At 40.6% G+C, this 17700-nt stretch overlaps 1 protein-coding gene across 2 annotated transcripts; it reads left to right on the top strand.

The window, feature by feature from the left end:
* Positions 1 to 7828: 7828 nt before the first annotated feature.
* LOC123987317 (cytochrome P450 2K1-like) lies at positions 7829 to 15694 on the top strand. 2 transcript variants are annotated; one of them, XM_046076080.1, is made up of 9 exons: positions 7829 to 8116; positions 8227 to 8377; positions 8620 to 8769; positions 12817 to 12977; positions 13084 to 13263; positions 13357 to 13498; positions 13649 to 13833; positions 15181 to 15322; positions 15415 to 15694. In XM_046076080.1, exons 1-9 carry the CDS (start codon positions 7832 to 7834, stop codon positions 15600 to 15602), a joined length of 1584 nt encoding a protein of 527 aa, XP_045932036.1. In that variant the 5' UTR covers positions 7829 to 7831; the 3' UTR covers positions 15603 to 15694. The 2 variants fall into 2 exon arrangements, with proteins under 2 accessions (XP_045932036.1, XP_045932035.1); XM_046076079.1 differs by having other exon boundaries at positions 7831 to 8116; positions 8215 to 8377.
* Positions 15695 to 17700: the final 2006 nt, after the last annotated feature.

Here is a 17700-nt window from a genome sequence, read left to right as displayed (position 1 = left end):
TCTTAGATTTAGTTGAGCTCTTGAGATCATTTCAGATGTTTCATTCATAAAAGACAGTGAGCATTAAAAACCTTGCTTATGCAGGTCATGAGAATCCCATTTGTAACTTGCACCTGTAATCTATAAATCTCAAATCAACTTAAAATGAACAGCATCTGCCTTCCACTCATATAATACTGGCACAAATGAGGGTAGTTTGGTCTCGAAAGTAACCTTTGTGGAAGACGACATCACAGCGATGGTGTGAGAGATGAAAGTTAGGTGACACGTGTCATTTGTAGGTTGACAAACAAAATCAAACGCAATAACTTGGGAGTGATGATTCCTATCACATTATTTATAAAGTCAATGCAAAGTTCAACACGGGCTGCAATAACCTGACTCAACCCACAGGAAAATCACTTGCGTCAAGTCTAGACTTTGCTTAGAGATAAGATCATTTCCACATCACAGTTTTTAAATAAATACTCATACATAGTTTTCTGTGCAAGTCTGGAGGCTTTGAAATTGTTAGTTTGATTCTATTTTTCTGAACTCTTTTTGACTGGAAATTGATCTCAATATGGATAAAAACTATAAATGTATAAACACACAAAGAGTTTATTGCATGGGGGGAGTACATTGAAGGTGGGTTGTTAGGGTGGTGAGTGGGCGCTGTATGTTCAGCAGTGTGACAGCATTAGGGTAAAAAATGTTCTTCATCCTGGTTTTGCAGGCATTCAGGGCTCTGTAGCGACGGCAGTGGGATGAAGATGCTATGGCCAGGTTGGGTTGGGTCTCTGCAGATGTTCATAGCTTCGCAGGTTCTCTGGAGATTTCTTCCAGTGTTGGAAGCTGTGAGCCGGTAATCCTCTGAGCCGTTTTAATGATGGGCTGGAGGGCCTTCCTGTTCTCAGAGGAACAGCCAGAGTACCGTGCAGTAATGCAGTATGTGATGAAGGACTCAAGGGCACACCTGTACAAGATGACCAACAGCTGTTGTAGAGAACAGCTCAAATATAGCCTCAAACGCTATATTCATTTTTAAAATAAAAATACAGTCATGAGCTCAGCATGTTGCCTCCACGATCTGTTGGACAACTGATCTTATAGCACAATGTTTTCCACAATTAGCTGAGATGAAAACGGTGTGTCTGAGCCCAAACATACTGTAAGGATCAATTATGTTTACCTTTCATTTACCTTATGAGAAAATGCACTTAAACTTAATTAACTCAGAAGCAAAAAGCTGTTGGCTGAGTGAGGCTATTGTTATAAACAGGGTTAGAGATTCAGGGATTAAATGGTATAATATTTAGGAAAAGTGTAGATCTAACTGTTTGTGTTCATATGTAGTGTGTTCACATTGAAAACAAACATATTTCCTGGCAGGAAGCATAACGACACACACAGTGTCACAGTTACGTGTGCAGTCTCATATGTGAACTATCAAACATATCACTTCTTCTCACCCTCTTACACTCTTTCTTTCTTTAACACTCACACGCTGCAAACATCAGGGTCTTGGTACAACACTGTTTTCCCTTAGTATGTTTTGTAAATGTACGTGTCAGGTGCACTTCTACATCTCACTCCATACATATCAAAATCAGAATGAGCTTTATTGTCAAGTTGTATTTTACATGTTGAAGGAATTTGCTTTGGTGATGCGTGATGTAAAAGGTAATGTTATAATAGTTCTAGTGACCTGACTGAAAGACCAGAAAGACTTGAAAGAGAACAAAGAATGAAATTATTCTATTATAATATTTCATTAAAGATGTTTCTACTTTTACTTAACAGACTTCTTAAAGTGAAATGTTTCCATTCTGGCTTCAATTGACAGTAATGGACTAATTTACATAAAAGTAAACCTCCAAACATTAGAAGAAACATTTAAAGAAAGCCAAAGCTCCCCTGATTTATCTCCCAGTTACTCAGGAAGAATTGACCACACGGATAAAATGTCTCCGGCCAAAGAAAGCATGGGGTTTCGGACAGCATTAAAAACAAAATGCTGAATTGAAGCACCCCAAAGCTACAAGGTGCAGTGTTGAAGTTGTTCAATATTGTTAACAATGGCCCCTGAACTGAATGGAGCAACATTTTAATGATCATGAAGTCAACTTTTAATGTTAAAATGGGAGATTGTGTTTAAAAGTTAGAATAAAAAAAATATATAATCTTTATGTTAGGTTCAGGGAGCTCTCAGTGGGGTTGATAGTGGGGAAGAAGGAGTGGTATACCAGTGACTTGACTGGTCGGTTAGAGGCAGAGAGGAGGGCTGGCTGGTGTTGGACAGGAGAAAAGGAGTTATAGCAGGGTGGGTTTGGCTGACGAGCAGAGGATGAGGTGGTACTGAGTGGAGAGGGAGGGTTGAGGCCAGCAGAGGGCTCATAGGAGCGAGAGAGGCCTGCCAGGAGGTGCCTGTGTGGAGGGTACGACCTCAAACCAGTTTACTACTGTGGAGCCGGAGGAGCCTTACTCAGTGTAGTGTCTCTCTCTGTCTCTCTCTGGGTACGTATGTGTATCACTGCTGGAAACTTCTTGTTTTTCTTGTATGTTATTTTTAAGTGCTTTATCAACAATGCAAAACTAAATTAGGATTGATACATGGATTTGCCCCTATACTAGTCATTTTATTTTTGGCCACATGTGGGCAGCAGAAATAAGCTCTGGACTCAACATTGATCTGGCCTCACATTTTAAGATACAACGGCAAACTTGTTAGCAAAAAATATAAGAAGTAAATAACGAGTTTGACATCCTGCAAAGCCGTTCTGGTGCAGATTACACCGGTGATTACATGTCTGAGGTTGCTGAAGTACTGGGTAAACAAAACTGAGTGCAGAGTTATTAAACTCAAGCTTTTGAAAGAGGTCTTTTACGTTTCGTCTGGCTCTGACAGAGAGTTTGAGGTGGTCTGCGTGGTGGTGGGGTCCAGGCAAAACCAAACTGTATTTGTGTTTGGCTTCCAATATTTAAACTAGCTGAGGGGGGCATTAGACACACAGACGTACTTGCATGTGAGATGATAAAAATCGACCACATGTCATTGCTGATTCACAACATAGTTATTGATTTTAAATATAAATTATAAAATGATGTAATTACTTGACTGAAATCAATAACATTATGAAGATAATGTGACTAGTGAAGAGCAGAAGTTCAAGTTGCACACTCAAAAATGGACGACCGAGACAAGAACAGTTCTGACAAAAAAATACTTTATTAACAACACAATATTATACTAAAAACACCATATCAGGGAGTCAAAGCATTATCATTAATACTGAAATTAAAATTAAAGTCTCTTGCTCAATTTGTTCTTCTTTCCACAAGCTAAATGTTAAAGTGATCTGGGAATGTATAATAAGCAATTCAAACATATTTGTAGTGAAGATCGTCAATTTATCTTTATTTTGTTCACTTCCTTTACCTCACTTCCTTTAGTTCCTGTTCTTATCACTGATTGGCTCCCACTTCCACCTTTCATTCCTCCTAATTGAGTTGATTGAAATCACCTGTTCACACTATTTAAGGACTGCACTCCCTTTCACTTCCACATGGGGTGGCAGTTCTGGTAAGAAGTTTAATTTACTCTTTAGTTTTGTCCTATGTCCATGTTTATGAAAACTTAGTTTAGATGTCTGTCTCCTTATTTCCTTGAAATGGACATGTGAGTTTAGTTTCTAATCTTATGTTTGCTTTCTTTCAGATTGAACAACCCATGTGTGTCTTTCTTTTCCCTCATTATGTTGACAAATGCCTCATCTAAATTGGAAGAAATAAAACATTTTTCAGAGGATATTCATAGTTTCCTGGCTTCCTTCTGCGCATTCTGACTGATGCGCCCAATGACGATAGCGAATGTACCCTTTTGAACCCCTCCTACTTTACAACATTATTGACATGAAAAAATATTAATGTTGCAAATTAATGCTACATAAATGTCACACTGTCACAAAGGTCTGGAAACATTTTTAATCTTAAACTCCGATCTTGGTATGCAGGTTTCCACACCGGTGAAAGCTTCATGTTAAAGTCTAGTGGGATCAACAGTTAACAGTCCCATTGCATGTTGTCGTAGTAAGCAGGTACAAATGGAAAACAATGATACAACCAGCCTGACAAATGTTGCATATAAAACATACAGAACATTTACAAATAATTGTACTTATTTATGACATTCACCTTTTGCCGCACTGAGCTGTGATTACATACCTGCAGCTTCTGCTGCACCATTACTTTGTCATGCTCTTCTCCAAATCCCACCTTCCTGTCTGATGAACTTTGATCTACACCTCGCCCCTCACTCACGCCCAATGAGCTACAGTCCTCAGCCAGACCCTTCTCATAATGGCTTTGTATAAATAAGCCTGTATTTAGATGGATTTCAGCATTCGCGTGCATTTTCTTTATAATCTTTACAAAAATAGCATGTTGGGGTATAAATGCAATTTCTGACCTTTGTTTCAACACAGAACATAATGAATGCATCAATGTTCAATAGGAAGCGACCAGGTGGACTTTAAACCAGGGCCCCACCAGTCGAAAGTGACGACAGTTGTCTCAGTGACAGTGAGGATGGTAATGAAGAGTACACTCCTACACCAAGGGATGAAAGTACTGAAAGCACTTCCTAGCACCACTGCTACTGCTGCAAGAGGGAAATCAGCTGCTACTACAAAAAGAAAGACAAACGGTAGCATGGAAGACTGTTAAGCAACATAAGTCTGCAAAAGACGTTCCAGTGTGGCTTGGTGCTCTTCTGGATGCTGATGCAATCAGACAGCGCATTCAATATTTGAGAGACTTCTCAAATTACCCATTGAGAAAGATGTCGTGGAAATTATATTCCTGGTGAGAGGTTGAGCAAATAATTGAGTTACAGCCAACCGTTGTCTTTGAAGAATTTATTTAACAAAAGAGAATAAACAGAGAAGTACTACAACAAAATCAGCTGGACCAGAGGTTCTGTCTCCTAAGACAGTCACTAACATCTGACCCAGAGCAAAGGGCTGTATGATCATTTACACAGTCTGAGCATCTATGTTTTGGGGAACAAAAGATCCTTGACTGGTCCCAGTCAAGGAGAAGGACAGCTAGTGAGGAAAACAATCTACAACATTTACATTTACTCATTTGGCAGACGCTTTTATCCAAAGCGAGTTACATTTGAGGAACAACATACAAGCATCAACAGAGCATCAAATACAGATCTACAACTGACAATACATACTAGTAAGAGCAGCAATAAATACTAGTAAGAGCTCACAGTACTTATCACATGAATGGGGTAGATACCTAGGGAAGGAAGTAAGAGTTAACAAAAAGTGCAATCAATACAAGATAATTGTAGGGGATAGAAGAAGAAGAGCACAGGAAGTGCATGCTAGAGGTTAGGAGTTAGAGGTGTTATAAACCCCACATCCCTGACCTAAACCCCACACATGTGGACAGACTGGAATAACAAGAACAATAATAAAAAGGGGAACAGGTTAAAAATTTAGAACAATATATAAGAGATAATTAAAGGAGAAAAATAGCACTCTTATAAGTACTTGCATAAAGGATTATAAGTAAAGAATAAAACAATTTTCTGCCCTTACAATCCTCCCTCTGGCCATATATGGACATCCTAACTATAGAAAAGCTATTACAGAGGACATGAAATCCAGAAGTATTATAATGCTTGTCAGCTACTTTAAACATTTGATATTATGTTATGTTGTACTGGAAGTACAAATGTGGAAAATGCTAGTTTAGCTACAAAAGAGCAAGCTCATATATGCACCTGTGGATTGTTTGGAACAGCAGGACACGCACATTCACAATCCTGTTACTAAACTTTCTTCAGTAGATAAACCACTTTATTTTTTTTCCCACGCATGTTTGGTTCATGATGTATACAACTGTTCAATAAATTACATTGATTACACTGATAAAGTTAACAGTTGAAATAGTTATCTTTTGAACTGGATGTTCTACATCATGTAGACGGTTCAACAAACTCTGAGTGTAAACCTGAACTCTGAGCTGTCAAACTCCGAGTTTTCCGTTTCAGAAAGGCCGATCAGAATAAGTTCAGTCAGCTCAGAGTATTGAGCATGATGGAAGCGCGTGCGCGGGGATGAAAAAAAGCCTAATCAATGGAGCTCCGATACTACGATTCACCATGGCAACGGGTAAATTAAGGCAGAGCCTCCATTTTAATCGGGTGGAGCCAGAAATATGAACGCTGCCAACGCGGACCATGATTGGCTCTAAAACGCAAGATCGATACGTTAACAAAATTACATTTTATACAGCGCTGCTCATTCATTATTTACCAGACGGGAATTTCCTTAATGAATGATAAAGTGCTGGATTCTCCTCCAGCCTGTTATTCATTTAAACAGCTACAGGCCTGTTTATTCAGCTGGAACCTGACGGGACTAAATGCCGGTGGCAATAACTGAAAATGAAAATATTAATCGAACAGATTAGACACAGTTTAGGCTCCTCATGGACCTGTGATTGTAAAGTGACAGTCCGGCTCAGTAGGCCTATTAATGATTTGTTTGCAATGTAAAATGTGTGCAGGTTCAAACTGGCTGTGAAGTTTTAGACTATCTATGTTACATTAATAAAATCTTGCTCATTTCGTATTTTATGAAATGCTGTCAAAACACATTCAGACTATCAGCAGATAATGAAAAACTCACTTTTAAACTACATTTATTTGTTTCAGCTGCACCACAGTCATCCTCACACAGAAATAGGCTATTCACATCATATCCAGCTGATAACTACGAGAGGAATGTTCAATCTGTGCGACCACATTATGAAATGTTACTGTTTTATACAGATTACTTTAAACAGTGATCACTGTAGCGCACAGTAAGTGTTTTGCCTTAATGTCCACAGAGTCACTGTGTCATTAAGAAGGACAGTGTAGCTTAGTTTTTAATTCTGTGCTGAAGATAAATTTACGATGTCCAAAGATAACTCTCTGACAGATTGATCATAAAAGCGTCATGTTCAAGATCTTGGGTAAAAAAACTAAAAAAAAACTAATAGCCTATGTGGTGTCCGAACAATAATGCTGCGATGATGTGTTGAGAAGAAACCTGCTTGACACTGTTCTTGATCATAAAGTTTATTACATCAAGGAGTTCAGCATCAATAAGAAGCTCTGCAGCAGCTTGGAGAGAGACCCAGCCCGATAACCACTCTGTCTCTCTGTACATCAAACACAGCTTATATAGACTATGTGCAGACATCTGCTAGATACCATAGAAGGGTACAGTGCTATTCTGAGGTAACAAAACAAGGGCTAGAGGTCAAATTCTATAGAAGGGTTCAGTCCCTACATAACCACCAATCACTGCTCTCCCCTTAGGTCTCTGTCCAGCTGCTACAGTGCTATTTTGAACTGTCAAATGCACATATATTGTACACTACACCTATTTAACCGTGATTTCGATATTTCTAAAGACGTATCTGTGTTCCAATATGTGCTTTGATATCGACAGTATAATTGAGAAAATGTCACAGTGTGTGAGACAGAGAGAAACTCAGAGTTAGTTGAAGTAAACCTCCTCCCGAGCAGGTTAGGTTCACAGCGTGAGTTGGGGGGTTACAGACCTTACTCAGACCTTATCAACTTACTCGGGAGTTTTCACTAAACCCGCTTTCTGAAAAAGCGTCCAGAAGGTCAAGAAGCAAAAACAAGCAGGCTAACCCTTCGCCTCCCTTGTCTTGCTGCAACGTAGCAAACGGGGGCGTTTCATACGGACGCTGAAAGATACCTTTAGCGTAAAATCCTTACGCTTTATCACGCTGTCTGAAAGCGTCATGACGCATTGAGATGAGAATGCGCTGGAGCCAAAACGCACACACACACACACACACACACACACACCTTACTTTGTTAACTGAGACACTTGAAAATATGGCTGTGATGGAAAGTTTTTTTCTGCTGTTCTCCAGTACAACCATGCTGCTGGCCACTGTTGGGATTCTACTTGCCTTGTATGTAGTTTTCTGCAGCGTTGACGATCAAAGAAAGGAGCCCCCGGGACCCAGGCCGCTGCCTGTGTTTGGCAATTTACTGCAGCTGAATCTTAAGTCAGCCCACAGCACGCTGTGTGAGGTAAGTAAATGATGTGGGGAACTCTATTGTCTCTCTCTAATCTTGTTATTTATTTAATTTTTTCAGTCATGCAGGTGAATATATGTTCTTTTTTTCAGCTCTCCAAGAAGTATGGGCCAGTGTTCACGGTCCATTTTGGACCCAATAAAGCGGTGGTGCTGGCAGGATACAAGACAGTCAAAAATGCTCTGGTCAGCTACGCAGACGTGTTTGGAGACCGATACATCCCCCGTATATTTAATGACCATATTCAAGGTCATGGTAGGTTCTTAATAAAAGAAACAAAAGTATGTTAACATTTAACCACAAAGCCAGATAATGAACAATCAAAAGCAGAATCACAAATAACATGCTGCATGTTTGATATAACACTGTTTTAATGATCTGTTTCAAAGTTTAGTCTTCTCATTTTGTAGTTTGTGTTATTTCAGTTAATCCCTTATCAATATAATAGATACTTAACTGGAACAGATTCATTTTAACTTGCAAGTCATGTTTAATAGGGATTCTGTTTGCAAATGGAGAATCGTGGAAAGAGATGAGACGTTTTGCCCTCACCACCCTGAGAGACTTTGGGATGGGCAAAAGAGTAGCTGAGGAGAAAAGTTTGGAGGAATGCGGCCATCTGATCAAAATGTTTGAAGAACATGGAGGTATGGAGTTAATATTTCCATGTGATAACACATGACAAAGTGTTCTGCTGTACAAAAATAAGAGATAACGTGGAGAAGGTCTCCTAATGCTGAGGTACATTTCCTCCACAAGGTCTGTCTTTCTTTTTCCACATCAAGACACTACGTGCATTGTTATGCTTGCCACAGAAAATTATGATTATAAATCCCCCGTTTAAAAAATATATTTGTAGCCAGTGTAATTTTGAGGTTTATTTTAATAGTAAAAGATCATACTTTTCATGTTTCTGTCTTTGTGAGAACATGAAGAACCCTAATGAAGGCAAAGGAAGCGGTGCAACTGATGCAAAGATTTATTTACAAAATAAGGCGAGAGGCTTAGAGAACGGTTTACTACAGAGCGAGAGTTTTATACCATAAAAGATTAAACTGTTCCAGATGAGGTTATGTTCAGAGTTATGGATTTAAATTGACTATTTCACTTTGATTTTGCCCAAAATGAAGGGAATATAGTCTATCCTTCATTACCTGTCAGACCTAAATACAACTCTAAAGTAGGAATGTTTTGTATATGATGCATCAAGTTTAAAGTTTTAAGAGCTCTACAATGTGCCCAGTCATCTAGCCATCCAAATATGGCACTTGTCAAAATTGCTCATTGCCCGTTTTTCTGGCTTATATCAACTGTAAGGACGCAATGTTCACTTGGTGCCTGATGTATCCCACCCACTGACAGGTGCCAATGATAATGCGATAATCAGTGTCATTCACTTCCCCTGTGACGTTATGGCCGATGACTATGATTAGCAATTTTCTGCCAGCATTCCTCTCTTGCCTTATTTGGCCTGGAGAAGTGGATATACTCTCAATCTACCGTAGGCCTCCAATGACTTCTTTAAGCTTAAGGACTCTTAAGACACACTGGCTCTTTAAAATCACTGTTGGAGCAGAATCTAAAATAGTTTTAAACAACTATTAATACAAATTTTTATAAAAATTACAAAATACTGTCTCACAACGTCTTAAGTGTCCAGCGGCTCCGATGCCCACATTTCCTTCCTATTGGCTCGTTCTGTTGGTCCCCCAGGCACCGCCGCCAGGCCACTCCAACTTGTAGACTAAAAAAGCACACATGGTTGCGGGATTATGCCGCAATATTTTGATCAGTATGAAGGAGTGGATGCGGCTTGTTGGCATATTTTCCAGGATTGTAAAAGCAACGCTGTGCTGTATGAAAGGTACAGAGCTGTAAAGGGAGGTCAGAAACGGCAGGATGATTGGATACAGATGAGACACATTAGGGCAGGTGTAAACAATCAGACAAAGAAACGCAAAGACAGGAAGTAAAAGTTACACAAGATACACTGGAAAGGTTCATTTAAATATAAAACAGGAACAAACAAAACTCAAACCATTACACAGACACCTCGAGCAGAACCTAGAGTCACGGTGGGCGGTCATCTGCCTTGACCCCCATCATCCTCCTTTTATACCTTTATCAAAAATCAAATACTATTTATACTATGGCTTGGCGGAATACTTGATGGTTATTATTTATTGAGAGATGTGCATCCATATTGCCCAGTATACCCATCTAATCACTTGAGTATTTAGTGTGTTCAATTGCAAATGTAAAATCATTGTTTTTCATGTTGCTTTAGTCCAGAGTTGTGTCTAAACAGTGACTGAGAGACTGTCTGCCTATGACGAGTGCCGTCATACTCATATTTTCTGGACTGGTACCCACAGAGGTTGCTTTTGGAAAATGTGAGTTACATTTCGTGTACGTGTACATGAACACATGTTCACGTACAATGAGGTTATTTTTTTTTTAGTTGCTTTTAATAAACATCATTGCCCGTTGGCCTTTATCAAACCTAACCTGATTGCTGATCCTGCAATTCACTCTGATTGTGTTTTTTTTCTTATTTTTGTGACTAGAAATTGTAGTTACCTGGATGTAACTCCATTTCTATGAGTATGTGCTCTGCCCTCCAACGGGCTTTGCTATTTGTTTACACTCTTTAGGCTCCACCTTGGCACCTGAGAAAAAATATATTTACACTCACCGCCCAATCTAGCAGCAACCTCACCCTAATAAACCCCAGTACATGCAATGCTTACTCCCTTTATAACGCACCACTAGAAGCAGATGTGCTTGTATATACTTGTATTTTTAGGTCTGGGCTGGGATTGCATTTATACGGCTGTCACTTCTGATTTCACACGCTTTCAAGGTGGAGGCTAGCCGCGCTGTGCACTCGTAACAGTGCAAGCAGAGCTAAGAGTTTCTCTGACAATGCCATACCAACACCGTGGGTCGGGACGGCGATGTGGGAACTGCCGAATGAGCTGCATGGCTATACTGTGCACACCGAGCCCTGGTTGTTCGCAGAGCAGAACGGTGGCAAATAGCTAACCAGAAGGACAGGAATAGCCTTTAGCTGACAAGAAAGAGAGTAGATCCTGAAAGTTGGAGGCACTGGAACAGCAGGCAGAATACCTCCCCGATCCGTGTGGGGTGCCTCACAAGTCTAGCAATGTTAACATCTCTTTTTACAAGACTTTTTACACCTCATTGACTCTTTTAATCTTGTGCAGTCTGGGTCTGGCCCCACGCATGAACATGGGGACACACTTGATATTGTCCTATCCTATGGTTTGCCTTTTCTTAACTTAGACTAAGACGCTGTGTTTTCTGACCACATGCCTGTATTGTTTGAGGTTGTTGTGCTACTGCACGCCACTGCCGTATTATTAACCCTTCCTCTGCTGTTCAGTTCTCCTCCCTTTTAAGTCAGAACTGTGACATGCCAGAGTCTATGGGCCTGATTTACTAAAGGTCTGCGTGAGTAAAAACATGTGCAAACTTGATATCACCAGCAAATTAGCACGTATGCTGATCTACTATAATAATGATAATAATAATAATAACTTTGATTTCACAAACCCAAGGACCATAACAAACAAAAAAGGGGGGGGGGGCGGATGAGAGGTGTGAGGCTAGGGGAGATTACAACCCATAGGCCTCAGTGAAGAGGTGTGTTTTAAGCTTGGTTTTAAAGGTTATTCTAGAGGAGGCAGAGCGGATGGCAAGAGGAAGCTTGTTCCAGAGTGATGGTGCACCGACACAGAAAGCTCTGTCACCAAAGCCTGGAATTAGAGACAGCAAGCAGGTCCTTGTCAGAGGACCGCAGGGACCGTGACTGAGTGTAGGGATGGAGTAGATCTGTGAGGTACTGAGGTGCAAGTCCATGGAGAGATTTGTACATCAGTAGGAGGATTTTATATTTGATCCGGGACTTAACTGCTAACTACTACTAATGGTGTGATCGCAGAATGACGTCTTTCATCTGTCGCACCTGTTGTTCAATTACTACTTTTGCCTTAATGAATTTGCAATTTGGGGCCGGGCGTTATTAGCGACACAACGCATTGTAGGTATCAGAGAGGGATTGGGGCGTTGGGGTGTCCAGGGACAGGAGATCGGAGCGACCGGGCACGGTGCAGACGGTCGGTGATTGTTCCCTCTGGCTGGATGAAGCACGATCTGCTGGCATTTCCTCGCGTCTGGGTCATTCCAGCATACTGTATCTGTTTCTGCTGGGGTTGTGTGAGTGCAGTCTCAGGCAGGATGGGCAGGTACATACGATTTCCACATACTTTGGACTCACTGAATGAAACAAACCGAGAAAACCCTCTTTTAAATACTGCCTCATCCATAGTCTTTGCTCCTGTTGTCATCTACGCAATAATAGTTTAGTACACTCAATGGCTCTTCCTGAGCTGACAAAAGGAAATATAAATGTATATAGCATCAATGGTGTCTCCCTACCACTATCATCTCATCCATTGGTCGCAGATGTTTCTTATAGACCAGGAACCTTTGAATAATAATTAGTCCTAAGAATCTGCAACCGTAAAGTTTATTTTTCACAGCAAGTGAAGGTGATGGTGAAAAGAGGGAAACTCAGAGCATCCAGTGGATGAGTGGAAAATGACTATTAAGGGAACTGATGAAATGGGAATTGTGTCTTAAATTTATTCTTTCTGGCTGCCATTTTACAGAGAAACCATTTGATACAACAAGTCCAGTGAATTATGCAACATCAAATATCATCTCCTCCATCGTGTATGGAAGTAGATTTGAATATAGTGACCCCAGATTCACAAACATGGTGAAAAGAGCCAACGAAAACATACATTTTTCTGGCACTGCATCAATCCACGTGAGCTTCATGTTTCCTTTTTTTAATTCATGAAGTTTACCTACTTGGGTTATTATAATGTACATTGTCTTTAATAATCTCTGTTGTTTTTACTGTTATGTCACAGCTTTACAACATGTTTCCCAGACTGTTTGGTTGGATCAAAAATCGGCAGCTGATGCTAAAAAATAATGAGATAACCATCAGAGATGTCAAAGACTTAATCAAGCATCTGAAAGAGACGTTGAACCCTGAAATATGCAGAGGGCTTGTGGACTGTTATCTGATTCGGAAACAGAAAGAAGACGTAAGACAACATGTTTAGTGGTTTTCATGTAAAACAAACAGCAATGTTGCATGCATCTATTTTATAATAATATGTGGATGTTCTTTCTGTTAGGATTCTTTTGTTATGGACACTCACTTCAGTGAGAAGAACCTGATATATACGGTGACCAACCTGTTTGCAGCTGGTACTGATACCACGGCAGCTACACTGAGATGGAGTCTGTTATTTATGGCCAAATATCCACATATACAAGGTAAAGAGAGATGAGGCTTGTGAATATTTCCTCCTAATGTGTGCATTTATGTTTTCACCAATGGGTGTCCTATAAGGACACAGCTGCAAACATGGTTGTAGAGTCATGAATGCTGTCAAAGAATATTCATGTATTATTTTGTGGATCCAGACCAGGTCCAGAAGGAGTTGAGCACGGTGGTAGGAAGCCGTCAGGTCCGGTTAGATGACCGGAAAAACCTGCCGTACGCTGATGCTGTCATCCATGAGACACAGAGACTGGCCTCCATTCTCCCCACGTCTATTCCACATAAAACCAGCCGTGACATCACCTTCCAGGGCTACTTTATCAAAGAGGTGAGGTGCTCACATCTGTACAAAATTATAAACACAACATTTTTGTTTTTGCCCTCCATTCATCATGAGCTGAACTCAAAGATCTAAGACTTTCTCTATGTACACAAAAGGTCTATTTCTCTCAAATATTGTTGACAAATCTGTCAAAATCTGTGTTAGTGAGCACTTCTCCTTTACTGATAGGTGGATGGATTATCAAGCATATCAAGATTCTGATCAGACAGCATGGGTATTGCACAGGTGTGCCTTAGGCTGGCCACAATATAAGGCCACTCGAAAATGTGCAGTTCCATCACACAGCACAATGCCACAGCTTTCGCAAGTTTTTGAGTGAGCAAGCAATTGGCATGCTGACTGCAGGAATGTCCACCAGAACTGTTGATGCTTGTGAATTGAATGTTCATTTCTCTACCATAAGCTGTCTCCAAAGGCGTTTCAGAGAATTTGGCAGTACATCCAACCGGCCTCACAAACGCAGACCACGTGTAACCACACCAGCCCAGGACCTCCATATCCAGCATCTTCACCTTCAAGATCGTCGGAGACCAGCCACCTGGACAGCTGCTGCAACAATCGGTTTGCATAACCAAAGAATTTCTGTACAAACTGTCAGGAACCTTCTCAGGGAAGCTCATCTTCATGCTCGTCGTCCTCATCGGGGTCTCGACCTGACTGCAACTTCACATTGAAGAGGAGTGGACCAACGTTCCACAGGCCGCAATCAACAACGTGATCAACTCTATGCGAAAGAGATGTGTTGCACTGCATGAGGCAAATGGTGGTCTCACCAGATACTGACTAGTTTTCAGATACCCCCAGTACAGTGAAACTGCACATTTTCAAATGGCCTTTTATTGTGGCCAGCCTAAGGCAGACCTGTGAGGTGGATGGATTATCTCGGCAAAGGAGAAGTGTTCACTATCATAGATTGGTGAACAATATTTGAGAGAAATAGGCCTTTTGTGTACATAGAGAAAGTCTTAGACCTTTGAGTTCAGCTCATGATGAAGGGGGGGATAAAAACAAGTGTTGCGTTAATTTTTTTTCGGTGTATATTTTTACAGGCAAAGTTCATCCACCTCTAAAAACTTTAAAATTTCATTCTTTAATTCTGCTCCTGTGGGCTGGCAATGGAACATCGGATGACACACATGCCTTTGGTGTGGTAGACCAATGTTTGATTCCCAGTGTAACACATCCATCTATGTGTCCCTGAGCAAGATACTCCACCCCTAGGTGCTCCAGAGGCGTGCGACCTCTGAAATATATGGCACTGGTAGGGAGCTTTGGATAAAAGCATCAGCTAGGTGTAATGTAATTTAATGTTCTTCCTTCTTTTGCCAACAGGGGACTACTGTATTTCCTCTACTTACTTCTGTTCTGCATGACGAGAGCGAATGGGAGAGCCCACACACTTTCAACCCTTCCCACTTCCTGAATGAGGAGGGTAAATTTGTCAAGAGAGACGCCTTCATGCCCTTTTCTGCAGGTACAACAACTTTTCTGCATTTTTATTGTTTAGGAATTACAGAGATATTTTACAAAGCATCATGCTCTTTGCAAATCTCTTCGTTCTTTCAGGACGCAGGGTCTGTCTCGGAGAAAGTCTGGCAAAGATGGAGCTTTTCCTCTTCTTCACCTCCCTCCTGCAGCGCTTTCGTTTCACTCCTCCACCTGGAGTTACAGAGGACGACCTGGATCTGACGCCATCTGTGGGCTTCACCCTCACCCCGTCACCTCATAAGCTGTGTGCTGTCAGTCGCCAATGAGGTGCCTGGACATTTGTCATTCACTGATCCATGGTGTGAAAGGGATGTGTGGGGTGTGAGATTGTTGTTTAGTGCACACACTAATAAAGAAAAATAAATAGTGCAAAATAAACAACTTATTGTTTAAAGTATCAATTTCAGTTTGTTTGCCTCTGTTTTGAGTTTAGCCACTGTTGTTGTTGTTGTTGTTGTAGGCTACTACAAACAATTGACAGAAACTGAGCTGCTCGATGTTGAACAGCACTGAAATTACTTAACCACAGAAACGAGAGAACGCATAAAAGGAGATGGTGTGGACAACCTTTGATGTAGGTAACAACATTAGGTTTTAATGTCATGTGACACGGTGACGTTATGCAGCGCCGTTGAAAGTCGGACAGAATTTCTGAGTCCAGCATGCATCAAGTCAGCGGTGCGCAGAGCTGCATGAAGTCAAACGCACCTAACACCCCCATCCCCTGCTGCCACATGCTGGTGCCAAATTTCCATTCAGCAATTTTGGTTGTGGGGTGTAATGAAATTACAGCCTTACAGGGTTATTAGCGTGGATATAAACCCTTATTGATATTTCATGTTATTTAGTTTTTGTGTTGTAACAAATGCAAAGAAATATTGCAGCTGACCAGATCTTTACAAGAAACTTTGAAAGCTCAGACATGCAGAGGACATTAAGATTTTTGGAAGAAACACTGAACTTGAAGCGGCAGATCAAGGCTAACCACTCGGAAATTGAGAATACTTTTGATTTTCTTTTGACTAAAACTAGACTAAAATACCCAGACTTCTAGTCAACTAAAACTTGATTAATAAATGGTATACAGTAGACTAAATATGACAAAAACTAACAACAGACATTTGACACAATGCATATGTTTTTAACTAACAATTTCTTGTTTTGAATTTCATCTGTTTTTCAGAACATCTTTAACAAATGCTTTAAAAAGGAGTTGGGGCCTTTTCAAAATGTGGTGGGGACATGTCCCCAGTGTAAATGACACCTATGAATAATAATAGTTTGTGCTTAAGCCTGCACAGTTCATCCTTCTTTGCTCAACACACTAGAAGTGTAACAATTATTTGTCATAACCCTACATTGAGAAAATGCTTACTATACTGCATAATCAAAGACAACTGAACAAGACGATAGCAGACCAGCACTGAATCAGCGTTGAATCAAAGTTAATGCATCAACGAAACTATCATTGGATCAATGTTGCAGTTAGTTGAAATGTAGCATTGATTTTTAATCAGGTTTGCACCCTGAAATGTTATTTCAATGATGAAAAATGGATCAAAACGGTCATAAAAGCGATGTTAGTTCAACCAAAATTCTGCTTTATCTACAGCAGGGTTCTATGCAACTTGCCAGCAAATCATGTCAGTTGACTCCTGTCAATCAGAGACCACGTGGGGTTGCAATTAAAATGGTTTTAAACCACAAAGTTACACTCAAAGTAAATAAAACATCCTTGAATCAGACATTAATTCACAGGAACAGGAAATTAACATCATATTCAGGAAAGTCAGAGGATCATGACATTTCACTATGACTTAATACAACGTACACTCACCTAAAGGATTATTAGGAACACCTGTTCAATTTCTCATTAATGAAATTATCTAATCAACCAATCACATGGCAGTTGCTTCAATGCATTTAGGGGTGTGGTCCTGGTCAAGACAATCTCCTGAACTCCAACCTGAATGTCAGAATGGGAAAGAAAGGTGATTTTAAGCAATTTTGAGCGTGGCATGGTTGTTGGTCTGAGTATTTCACAATCTGCTCAGTTACTGGGATTTTCACACACAACCATTTCTAGGGTTTACAAAGAACGGTGTGAAAAGGGAAAAACATCCAGTATGCGGCAGTCCTGTGGGCGAAAATGCCTCGTTGATGCTAGAGGTCAGAGGAGAATGGGCCGACTGATTCAATCTGATAGAAGAGCAACTTTGACTGAAATAACCACTCGTTACAACCGAGGTATGCAGCAAAGCATTTGTGAAGCCACAACACGCACAACCTTGAGGCGGATGGGCTACAACAGCAGAAGACCCCACCGGGTACCACTCATCTCCACTACAAATAGGAAAAAGAGGC

Source organism: Micropterus dolomieu, linkage group LG18 (genome assembly GCF_021292245.1).
Source record: "Micropterus dolomieu isolate WLL.071019.BEF.003 ecotype Adirondacks linkage group LG18, ASM2129224v1, whole genome shotgun sequence".
NCBI lineage: Eukaryota > Metazoa > Chordata > Actinopteri > Centrarchiformes > Centrarchidae > Micropterus > Micropterus dolomieu.
Note: the sequence above shows the minus strand (reverse complement) of the source record. Positions and strands in the feature narration are given on the sequence as shown.

What these genes read in the sequence shown, in the direction of transcription:
- LOC123987317 (XM_046076079.1), top strand. Translation starts at nt 7,832, where the DNA reads ATGAGAATGCGCTGGAGCCAAAACGCACACACACACACACACACACAC. An exon ending in TGACCATATTCAAGGTCATG is followed by an intron (nt 8,378 to 8,619) that starts GTAGGTTCTTAA and finishes CATGTTTAATAG; the next exon opens with GGATTCTGTTTGCAAATGGA. An exon ending in CTGGCACTGCATCAATCCAC is followed by an intron (nt 12,978 to 13,083) that starts GTGAGCTTCATG and finishes GTTATGTCACAG; the next exon opens with CTTTACAACATGTTTCCCAG.